Source organism: Pangasianodon hypophthalmus, chromosome 13 (genome assembly GCF_027358585.1).
Source record: "Pangasianodon hypophthalmus isolate fPanHyp1 chromosome 13, fPanHyp1.pri, whole genome shotgun sequence".
NCBI lineage: Eukaryota > Metazoa > Chordata > Actinopteri > Siluriformes > Pangasiidae > Pangasianodon > Pangasianodon hypophthalmus.
The window spans coordinates 21,373,736-21,385,790 of record NC_069722.1 but is presented as its reverse complement, the minus strand read 5'-3'; the positions used below and the strand labels follow the sequence as shown (position 1 = coordinate 21,385,790).

At 38.6% G+C, this 12,055-nt stretch overlaps 1 protein-coding gene across 1 annotated transcript; it reads right to left on the bottom strand.

Moving 5' to 3' along the window:
* Positions 1 to 2,230: 2,230 nt before the first annotated feature.
* Positions 2,231 to 11,778, bottom strand: si:ch1073-303k11.2 (leucine-rich repeat neuronal protein 4). Its single transcript, XM_026916148.3, has 2 exons — positions 11,643 to 11,778; positions 2,231 to 8,829 (listed from the first exon to the last, which is right to left on the bottom strand). Exon 2 carries the CDS (start codon positions 8,820 to 8,822, stop codon positions 8,076 to 8,078), a length of 747 nt encoding a protein of 248 aa, XP_026771949.3. The 5' UTR covers positions 8,823 to 8,829; positions 11,643 to 11,778; the 3' UTR covers positions 2,231 to 8,075.
* Between the last annotated feature and the right edge of the window lie 277 nt (positions 11,779 to 12,055).

Below are 12,055 nucleotides of genomic sequence, written 5' to 3'. Positions count from 1 at the left end.
AATGTGTACAATTTTCAACTTACTAAAGAACCTGTCGTACGTTTAACTGTTAATAGCTATGTTTAATGTTGTGACGCATCTACAAAAGAATTTCGTTCCTGTTATCACTTGTGTTATAGCAGCTATAAACATGTTCCATCACCAGCCACTGTCATCACATTCCTGAGGAATCAGAAACCTTATGACTTTCCTGTAGTGGAAAACTGTTACACACTGACACTGGAGACTCCTTCCATAAATGTTACATAAACATGTCCTTACAGAAAACTTTGTTAATGAGTATAGATTTTCATTTTTTTAAAATTCGTTTCCTATTAGGCTTAGATTTTGTAGAGTGTCCATCCCGAGAACGAGGAAATAATAACATATTAGAGCGAGTGCATTAATATAAACCTTGCAGCCAGATCTACTGCGAGGGCTGCTGTTCTAGAAAATTCTTCTGACCAATCAGATTTGAGAATTCAACAGTGCTGTGGTATATGTGAGGAATAAATGAAATAATTTTTCAGTAAGAGCCAGTTATACCATAGCAATTCGCCGATGATTTAAAAAAAAAAAAAAAGCATTGCATCTTTCTTTAGGGATGGGCTGGTACTACTTTTGTCTGCCAAACCAATCAATGACACAAAATATGAGTCATGTCTCATTATGTGCATTTAAAAGAAAGAAAACGTGGAACATAGTCAACATGGCAGTTTGTCAGTGTGCCTCAGCAGGGAAGCAAAGGAAAGAAATTTTAACAACGCTAACCTGATATTGACGCTCAGAGTTTGTCGTGCTGCTGAGTCCAATGAGTATCAGAAACTAGTGGAAATTGAATGCACAACACTGAGAATAAGGCAAGTATGGCACTGGATTATCATCACAACCAGTCGACCTCTCTTGTTGAGGATATGGGATTCTGTTGCATAACCTGACCTGAAGCTGCACTATGTGCTTCCAGTTGTAAATGCTTTCCAGACGTTGCCATGCCCAAGCTTTTTCAAACCATTTATACCCACATAGAATACCTCAGGAAAAACAGCGCCACCTCACTCAGCTTTATAAGCAATTCCAAGTTAATTCCTGTACTTATCCTCTTTTCCCTTTCTTGAAGAAAAAAAATAAACGCATGGTACTAAGAAGCCACAAACTGCAAAGCCCTCCGTCCTCTTTACTGTATTGGAAAATGTACAGGACACTGGAGACTCCTTCCAAAAATGCTAAATAAAGGTCCCTTCTTTTCCTCTCTCAAAGTTCATAAGACAAAAAAAAAAAGTGCAACTTGCCATGCGAGTATGTAACTGCAGCAAAGTCCTGAAGACTTGTCCATGGCAGGAAAACTTTGACCACATGAGCAATTACAAGCTGTTACTATAGAAACGGAAACTTATCAAAACGAGCACATTAATGTAAACCTTGCCAGTGAAACTACTGTAAGAGCTGCTGTTATAGAAAAGTAATGAGCACCTTCTGACCAATCAGATTTAAGAATTCAGCAGTGCTGTGGTATTAAATTTCCATTAATTTCCATGAATTTACAAAGCTAATGTAATGTTTTTGTAAAAAAAAAAAAAAAAAAAAGTAATAGATGTTTATGAACACCAGTGAGAATGCAAAAAGCACATATTTCTTGTTCTAAGTTTGTGTAAAGCTGAACATGTGTGTATGTATGGCTTCTTTAGATTTACTCTACGCACTACCCACTATACTAGAGCTGTGAAGGTGACCTTTCTTCATAATGAAGCCAAATACAAAGTGTGTGTGTGTGAGACTGTGAGTGAGATGTCCCTCTGAAAACTTTTATTATGAAGTGTTGCCCTTTCATTCTTACAGTCATAAATTTGCTGATCTGTCTTCTTTACTTCAACATTGCAGTTACGTGATGTTTGTATACTACACCTTTAATCTACCAGCTCATTTTTGAGTTCTGAGAAAAGTCTCATAATGAATCCGATCAAAATCTCTCTCTCTTTCTGTCGCGCGCTCTCGCTCCCTCTCAGTCGGTTGCTTTCTATCTCTCAAATCAGTCTCTCTGTCAATCTTCTTCGGCTGATCTATCTATCTGTCTGTCTGTCTGTCTGTCAATCTATCTATGTGTCTCTCGGTCTGTGCTGGTCTCTCTCTCTCTCTCTCTCTGTCGGCCTCTCTGTTGGTCTCTTTCTCTCACACAGTCTCTCTCTGTTAGTCTTTCTATCTTTGTGTCAGTCAGTCTCTTTCACAGTCTGTCTCTATTTCTCTGTTCTATCTATCCTTTTCAAACTACTGGGAACATCTGGGAAATGAAAATCCTGCATGTGTGTTTTTACACACTGTAGACACTTGCAGTGGTGGATATTACACTATATACCGGCTACCACTGGAACGCTTCAGTATACAACTTGAATGTTTCAGCATGTAACCGAGCCGCCTTCCCTGCTGTTTCAGGTCACTTCCCCTCTCTGAACCCCTGCGTCTTGTTTTCAGCCGGCTTCACATTTCCTGAGTGCCAGTGTTTAACCCTCGTATGGCTGCAGATCGTTCTAAACCCAGCGGCCTGAACGTACTTGGGCAAAGTTTCTCATTGGCTGGGAAGCATGAGGTGTTTGGTAATGTTACAGGGTAAAGTCTGAAAAACTCGACACACAACAACGTGTTGAACATTAAAGTTCAAAGTCTTGACTGACTCACTATGGAGTTGAGAACATAGCTTTTAGTAACACAAGTGATTTCTGCTAAAACTGGTGAAGTTTTGATTTCTTTTTATTTCTTTTTAAAATAGTTTTTAATAAATTTACACTCATTGATTTAATGCGAGATCAATAGTCATACTGTATAATTTTTCCTGAGAATGATTCATTATATTCTATTTTTCACTTCAGTTACGCTTAAGGAATTTGCATGGAAATGCTAATCTATCCATTAAATAGAAAGAGTGCTAGCATGCAGCGAAGGAAGCCTCACCCTCGAACCCAGAGGAACCCAACACAGCTCTGTTCTTTAACTTAACTGAGCTGGAACGGCATCTTATTTCATTACTTCATCCTTAGTCTGTCCCTCATTAATATTTCAGTCATTTTGTCACACGGTGCCATCTCTACCGTCTGAAGTACAGTTTCGCATCCATAATGCAAAAAATGTCTCCTCCATAACACTACATCATCTCAGTATCTAACAAAACAACCCATATTTATAAGATGATATTTTTTTAATGTTCATTCAATCTCCTTCTGTAGGATGTTTTCTATAAAGGTTGCAGTGTTTCTTGAGAACGCGCCATCAAATTCTCGATTCCGATTGGTCAGAAGATGTGGATTCATTTTCTATAACAGAGGCACTGACAATAGCTCCAGCTGTAATACAAATCACAGGTCAATATTAATGCGCTCGTTTGAATGTTATCGTTTCTATAGTAACAGCTGATTCAACAGATTAAAAATGATGTAACAAAGAAAAACAATTGTCAAGACGCTTTCTGTAAGGAGACGATTATTTACCATTCATGGAAGGAGTCTCCAGTGTTGGTGTAACGTAACAATCTGGGGTATTTTTGTATTTTTAACTTTGAGAGAAAAAAGTGAGATTGTGAGGGAACGACTGTTTATAGCTGCGGTAACATAAATGAGAACAGGATCTTACATTCCACAATATCAAACGTAGCCATGTTGTTCGTCAATAAATTAAAAATTGTAGTACTTTGTAAATCGCTGCTGTATGAGATGTATAAAAGACTCTGGGTCTTGCTGTTACTGGAAAATAATCAACGTTTTGTGGTCACAGTAACTCTGCTTCATCACACCACCTCATTATTAATTGTTTTCCTATAACAGCACACCCCAAGTGTTTTATTCCTTACTCAATATATTGTTGTAAGGCTCTACATAAAGCCTTTTGGGTGCTAGACAGGACCTTTTACGTCGAATACTACATTTTTTTTTTTTTCAGGCACTATGGCACTCTGCAAATCAATTCGAGTTCAAATGTAATGTCCACTAGGAATTGCCCAAATACAAGCTACAACTTGTTATTAATCTGCATGCACAGTATAGTGGCCTTTTAACAAAATGATTTTTAAATTTCCTTTACTGGTAGATTTCCTTTTTGGCACCACTTGGGAATATTGGGAAGAAGTTATCCAGATATTATTTTTGCAACCATTTTCTTGTTAAACATGATGGCTAAGAAATTATATGTTTGTTGTTGGATGAAAAAACAGTGGCAAAAATGACACCAAAAAAAAAAAAGAAAAGAAAAAGAATTGTGGCTGTTTTCCTTACTTTTTTTATTTGCTTAAATGGGTCCAAAAAAAAAAAAAAACAAGAATATGGCATGAAATACAGATAATTACATTTTTAGTACTGCAAAACTAGAATAAAAATGGTGGAAGCTAGAAATAATATAATATTAAATAATAACGAGTTTCTTTTTCTGTTAGTCACTGCAGTTTGTCTTGGCAGACAATCGTGTTTTTAATCTTTCGCTCTCTCTTAAAATGTGGGTCCAAGGTCAAATCCAGGGCATTAAAATGCATCCGATTAAAACCATCCTGTTAAACCATTTCCCTTAACTGTGCTCGAATCAAAGCACATGATGTTGAAGGTGAGTTTGTGTGTGTGTGTATATATATATAGAGAGGTGTGTGTGTTTAAGCAGTTGCTGTAGCTGAACAGCTGTACAGTATGGTGGTAGGGAATACAGCACTATCTTTAATCAGCCAGTAGGGGTTGCAGGTTCACCAGAGAAAAGCTCTTGTATTACAGTGCAGGAATATGGTGCATCCTGATGAATTCTGGTTTTACAATACCCCCTGTTTTACAATGGCCATTTTAAATACCCCCTGTAGTCCCTGTGATCTCAAATAACCACTCTTTACAACCGTGGTGAGCAGAAAAGCATCCCAGAATGCACAACAGCAGAACCTTGAGCCAGATGAGCTACAGCAGCAGAAGAAAACATCAGCTTGCACTGCTGTCAGCCAAGAACAGGAATCTGGGCACATGTTCTCCAAAACTGGACAGTTGAAGATTGAAAAGGAAAAAAAAAAACACAGGCGATGTTATTGCAACTGTCCAGTGGCTGGTGAGTGTTTATATATACACATAACTTGTATTACATCTGGTAGAGTTTCTTGTTATGGCTGTTGTGATAGCTGGTTTTAAAAGAAATGTGACAAATTATACACACTCTTAAAAATGTCTTGTAATTTTACATTAAATTACTGGCCTCTGGTTGCTGTAAATTTACAGTATGCATTTTACAGTAATATTATTGTAATCAAAATACAGCATTTATTGCATGGTAATGCACAGCTAGCTGTACAGTTACAATAGCTACTCATTTTACTGTAATTTCACTGCAACTCAATTGGCAGTTGCAAATTTCAGTTTTCAGTATTACTCAGTAAAATCTCATTCATTACTCAAGTTCAAGTTTATTAAGTCATTTCATGTTGTGTGAATTTTAAAATGTGAATCTCTGAACACTAAAATAAAACCACTTGAATTTCAAGGAGATTATCGAAAACCATTTATACCAGGGATTAGAAATGGTTTATTTTTCCTTTTGGTTCATTCTGAACATAAACAGTATATATTTTTTAAATACACCTTGGAAGGGATGCCAATTCATCACAGAACACCTTCACACATACACCCACATGCTCATTCACGTGAAATGTAGAGTCACCAAACCACTTACTGGCATGTTTTTGGGAGCTGGGAGGAAACCGGGGAGCCCAGAGGAAACCCACACAGACACGAGGATAACGATGTGCAGGACCTCCACGTAGACAGTAACCCAAGCTCAGGATCAAATCTGCCCCAACCTCATCAGATTCATAATTTTGTCTGTTCAGATTTAGGTTTTTATTCAGATTTAGCAATCATTCAGATTATTATCGGATTATTAAGGATGAAAATGTAGATAGTGATAGGTAAAGAAGGCTAAAAGGCCATCAGCATTGCATTTATAAAGTGATGCGTCCTCTATAAAAGGTTAGAAGCTTATTTTAGCACTATGAAATGCATAGTTCTTCAGTAAAGAGGAATTGCTAATGTTAGTTTTATCAAGAAGGTTTCCTTCCAAACTGAGCCCCACATATGAACTGTGAAATACTTTATCTTGCTTGTGTCATTTAAATTAATATCAGTAGGCCTGCAGCTTTGGATGTGAAATTTAACTGCACCGACAGTCATGTAGTCATCCAGTAGTCATCTGGATTTGCGCAGTATCCAAAATTCATCATCCACCAAATGTATGTCACTTCTCTTTACGAGACCTTCAAAAAGCCCAAAAGGAAAGAAAGAACTTGCGCAATGTTATGGGATCCCTCCCCATGAGTAAGTATTTCCACCCTACCCTCCTTGGACGTTTGCATTACTTTACGTTCAGTCTCACTTATTTGATTCTAACAAATACAACCACCCAGTCAAAGAAGTGTTCAATTTCAACACCTACCCATATGATTGATGCAACATTAAATAAATTCATAGACCTTTCCAGAAGAAATGATTTTATTATTAAAAAAAAGAATTAGCATGAGTAATAATTAACATTTATATGCAACTACAAATATCTGAATTACTAAATCTTTATCTATAAAACCTTACAGAAGCTCCAGGCTTCCTTGATGTTCCAGCACCATTAGTGGAATTAATCTGTAAAAAAGACTATAATTTAAAATGCTTTTTAAACTTATGTAACATGTTGACTAGCTCTCAGCAGGGTTGCTAAGTGTTCAGTCGCTAACACAGGGGTACATTAGGTTATTTCAGTTCTCTGTTCGTTTCTGCTGCTCTTTTTTCTGTTTAATAGTCCATGTTGATTTGTCCTTCATGTCCTGACTGAGTCTCCACAGGCATATTGCCCTCTAGCTTGTTTCATGGTCAGATTACAGTGCATCAATTCCCAATGAATGGAGTCTCTTAGAATGGTTAAAAAGAGTACTTCCACAGACTGTGTAATTTGTCCATAACCTCCAGAGACCTTCTTTCCATTAACTTATACCTATGGTCGTAACTAGTACTAGGTATTATGATAACTATGGAAATCTGTGCAGGGGTGGACAAATCATAAATTAATTCGCTAGCCCACTGTGCAAGTAAAAACTCCAGTGTACTCCCAAGGTTTGGTTGTCTAGAAACCAAACTGATGAGAATAAAAAGTAGTAGCTAATGCAATATAATAACATACATGGAGAGCTAGTTTGCTAGTTAAGTGATTAATTTCCAACTAATTAGTCTCAACTAATGAGTTTCTAATGTAGTGCATTGTGATTGCAACCTTGACAAGAAATTAGCAACATTTTGGCTATAAGCTGTGGTGTTCTGTTCTCGCATCACACCTAAAGAGTATTATTTGAGTCTGGCTAGTGTCTTTATTTTCTCTCTTGAGATGATTGCATGAGCTAGCAAGAGAGAATAAAAATCAAATAGCTTGGACAAAATATCTGCTTGTCCCAGGTGGCTAGGCTACTGATTTGTCCACCCCTGTTGTGTCTTTGCGTGTTAGGGGTGATATCTTCATATGAGGATGCAAGGTCTAAGCCAGGGGTTCGCAAACTTATCCTCAAAGGGCTGATGTGGCTGCAGACTTTCATTCCAGCCAAGCAGGAGGCACACTTGTTAGTTGATTGGAACCCAAGATGAACTCATTTAGCAAGTGGAATCAGGTGTGGCCTCTTTGTGGATAAGTTTGAAAACCCCTGGTCTAAGCTATCCTCTTGAGAACCCAAACTAAGATGTCAGTCTTTTCAGTATTCTCCATACTTGTATTAACTAGCACCTGATAACTATAGACGCTAATGTCTTCAAAGTCAAGGACATAGTTTGCTGTATGCTGTAGCAATATCCTTATATGATGACTGGTGAGTCTCACGTGGTTAATGTCCTTACTTGCAGTCCAACTTTCCTTTGGTAGGACTTCAAATTTGACCTTGTCCAATCCCAATGTTTTGTCCATAGTGTACGAAGTCTGTCTTGTTTCGGTTCTTGGTAGTGATTTGTCTGTATTGTCCTCAAGCTTTCCCCACCCTCCAGAGCCTTCCCCAGAGCCTACAAACTAGAATCATCTGGCCTCTTACACCACTAAATGAGTACCTTAAATTTCATCCCATCCAATCACAGTGTTTCATTTGTGGTGTAGGATGGATTTCGTAGTCCCTCACCGTCCATGCTCCCATTCTTCCTACCCCTCCTCCGTCTCCACAGCAACACCAAAGCCAACGCCAAGGCCAGCAACAAAAGGCCGATACCCCCAGCAATGGCTCCTGACATCTGGAGGACATGATTGGACTTATGAGGCTCAAAGAGAGCACATGATATTTCTGATTCAGTGCTGAATCCGACGCTATTCCCTGCCACCACACAAACTCGTGACCCAAACTTTACTCCCTGCACTGACCCACTACGGGATGAATTGTTGAAAACTTGGGGCTCGTGGCCTTCTTCTGTGATTACTTTGTAGTAGGAGACAGTTGATAGTGGTGCACACCAATGAACCTCCACCAGTCCAGATGCTCCTTGTTTCAACTCTTTGATCTCTGGAGCTGCAGGCAGCTCATCCGGACCAGTAATTCCAGGACAGTAGCACTTAGTTTCGGCAGCGATCACAGAACACGGAACCTTGGGAACCACACAAGGGTCATATTCACACTCCCGAGGGGTAAAATGAGTGGTAGTGGCCCCAGTCTGGTCAGGGACTTTTGAATTGGGCTTGGGAGTTGCTTCATCATCGTAGTCATCAGTTACACCAATGTAGCGGATGCGGGTTTTTGTGACAGGAGGCAGAGATGCTAACGGGTTCACAGAGGCGGCTAACAGGAAGTCCACCAACAAGGTCAGCAGGAGGAGTGTAAAGTTCTGCATCTTGATTCTGTAAAAGATATGAATGCAAAAGTTAGCAACAGTCACTTTTAGTCAAATTATTGTCTTCTTAATAATGAGTCTTCTGTTGATTCCTAGTACTGCTCCACCACACTGGTCTACTAATCCTGCTAATTAGCTTAGGAGAAGGGAAGTCTCAACCTATATTAGACTCCTGCCCCTGCTGGACTTGTGAGCAGATCTCAGGAATCAGTCAATATTGTAGAAGTTGTAAAAGCCACCCAACTCCAGACATGTTGCTGGAGCTTCATGCCTGTTCCATTTGGTTGGCAAACCTCATCAAAGCAAAATTATACTACATGGTCAATGATGTTATATTTCACCATATTTGTACAGTATGTGCATTTCAGGTTAGAACAAGTCTTCATTCACAGGCCATGAAATTATTAATAAACTGTATGAAATTTGCAACTGCTGGAAATGAAGATTTCCATTGTTTGTTGTATCCTAATGGATAATTATCGATTAGATCCCTTAAACTTAACTCCTATTATAGTGAAGGCTGGCTAATTTACAACACTCCCCCTAGCAGGTTAGTGTTTTTGCATATTATGCAGGGAATCACAGTGCATCAGAACACAATGAGAATGTGTACAGTCTCAGAAATTCATCCATTCATTCATCTTCAGTAACTGTTTTATCCTGGTCAGAGTTGTGACAGATCTGCAGCCAACTCCCACTAACTCTGGGAGCAAGGGTACATCTTTTGTACCTTTAGTATCTTTCATCTGGAAACATGAATATGGTGTACTTTTAAAAATGAATTAAAGGTACATCCTAATAAAAGAGACATATAAAAGGTACAAAAGATGTACCCCTGATGGTACCACCCCAGCAACAATGAAAATACCGTTTGGTACCTTTATTTCTGAGAATGTACCAGGCGTCATGTCATGTCATGTTGCCGAGAAACCGCAAAGCACTCTGTCCTGAAAACTTTAACTCTGACTGGTTCAAAGCACTAACCCTGGAGACTCATTCCAAAAATGCTAAACAAACATCTCTTGACAGAAAATTAATTGAAAATTCTAGAAAATTAACACTTTCTGACCAAACAGAATCAAGAATTCAATATTGCTGTTGTATAAATAATGCAAGTACACATTACATAAAAATGAAAACCTCATAGAAACAAGTGACTGACTGGATGTTGGCCGTTAGCTTTATTTCTTACTCTTGTTTCCACTTGTTTCTTGTAATCATTAAATGTAAAAGGCAATACATTTACATCTTTTTTTTAAATACATTTCTGATGCTTTTTCTACAGATAGCAAACCTCAACAAAAGTAGCATGATGTTATTCTGATGATGTTTTCGCCATACCCACCCCTAACAGCAGACTATTTATAGTCTGCTGTTGGCTGTACATTTTGGAAAACTCGTCTCTGCTCCCATATGTGGGCTTACATAACTCACTCTCTCTCTCACACACACACACAGTAAACACTTTCGTCTGTTCTTACTCCAGATACTTCATCCCAGAGGTCTGTTTCCGTGGGAACCTGGCTAGACTACATGGTTACGAGACTGGTAGTTTTTTGGGGGTGCGAGTTTGAATATTCATTAGCATTGGGTCCATTCATCTTTCTGAAGCTTTAAAATCAGTTGCTCTCTGAATTACGGGTGAGCAACAGGACTATTCTCCAACATTTTTTCCCCCATGCGCCAAGGCACATTTTAAAAGGAAATAATCTCACTACAAATGTGATTTTTCTCATATTACACGTACACATCATTACATTGTTTGCTCATCAGTTCTAATTTCTTTGGTTCAAAGAAGGAGCCTGGTTCAGACCAGGATTATGAAATATTTCCAGAATATTTTGAAATTTGTTTGAAAGAACTGTAGGCCTATTACATTTTACTCTTATCCTGTTCAATCTTGTTTGGGTGTAATTTTAGATAAACTGGTAGAACCTGAAAAGTATACCTGATCTACTCTTGTGGCACATCAACATGTCACGGTAGACCAGTTGCAAAATGCTGGACTGTGGTACAATTATCATTAGAAATGATGTCATTGTACACTTTCCTGGGAGCACCACGAAAGTGAGCGAGACATGTGTTGTCAGTACTTCTAGAATAACCCACAGTGTGGCATTTGAGAGTTTGGAACTTGGTTACACATGAGCAGGAGTGTCGCTAAAAGATCTATCTAACAGATCTAGTTCCCCAATAGCAAGACGGTGGTGTAATTTCTCTGTAAATAACAGCATTACTCACCCAATAAGTAAGGATTAAAATACAATGGAGCATGCTGTCATAGGAAAATGACTGCGTGGTGTGATGCAAACGATACGAAGTGGAGTTACCGTTCCAATTTACTAAAGAATGACATGTTCAAAGTTTACACCAAAGCTACTCTAGGTGCTATATGCATCCAAAATGTGGAATTCCCGCTATGCTGCCTGTTAAACCCAAAATATGTCTTCAAAGCCTGACATTTTTAAAGTGGGAGATATTAAATGCTATAAAACACTACATAAGTACCACAGGGTTTGATTATAGGGTTCCTTCCATTTCAGCTTTTCAGTTATCATCATACCTGTAACTCAGTGGCTCTGCAATGGACTCCGACAGCATTATATAACGGAATATACTTAGTATTTAGTTTTTAGAAATATCAGCCTGTATAACTGGTCACTTGAATAAAATATGTTTAATCCAAACCTCACTAAGTCAGATTAAGTAAACGTATAAATAATGTAAACTTACAAATAATGTAAACTCAAAAAAGTGCATTGTGAGTGGAAAGTTCAGTAATAAAAAAAAAACTCCAATAAATAGAAATGATGTGTGTACCTCTAGAAAATGAAGTTCTTCTGCTCTCTTCGTATTTGGTTCCCTCTTTTCCCCCAAACGTCTTGCACTCCTGTGCTGTTGATTCCTCTCTGAAGAGAACTTGTTTCACGGCATCCTCTTTTGTTCCCTCCAAGAAGTGTCCCCTCCCTCTCAACACCCCCATTTTCCTCCTCCTCATCCGTGACTCTTTCTCCCTGCCCGCTCCCTTTTTTGGCATTGGTAGCTGGGGCCAAGTGCTTTGAGCATTGCTGAATGAATTTCCTTCAGTAAGCGAGACATGTTCAAACTCATCAGAAACCGTGTGTGAGACAGAGCTGTTACAGAAGTCAGCCAGAAATCACTCAATTACTCATACCATTTTTTTTTTTTTGCTTGGTAGACACTGTGTGTGTAGGAGTGTTTCAGCTGACCAC

Coding starts and splice junctions, on each gene's coding strand:
- si:ch1073-303k11.2 (XM_026916148.3), bottom strand. CDS start 8,822: ATGCAGAACTTTACACTCCTCCTGCTGACCTTGTTGGTGGACTTCCTG.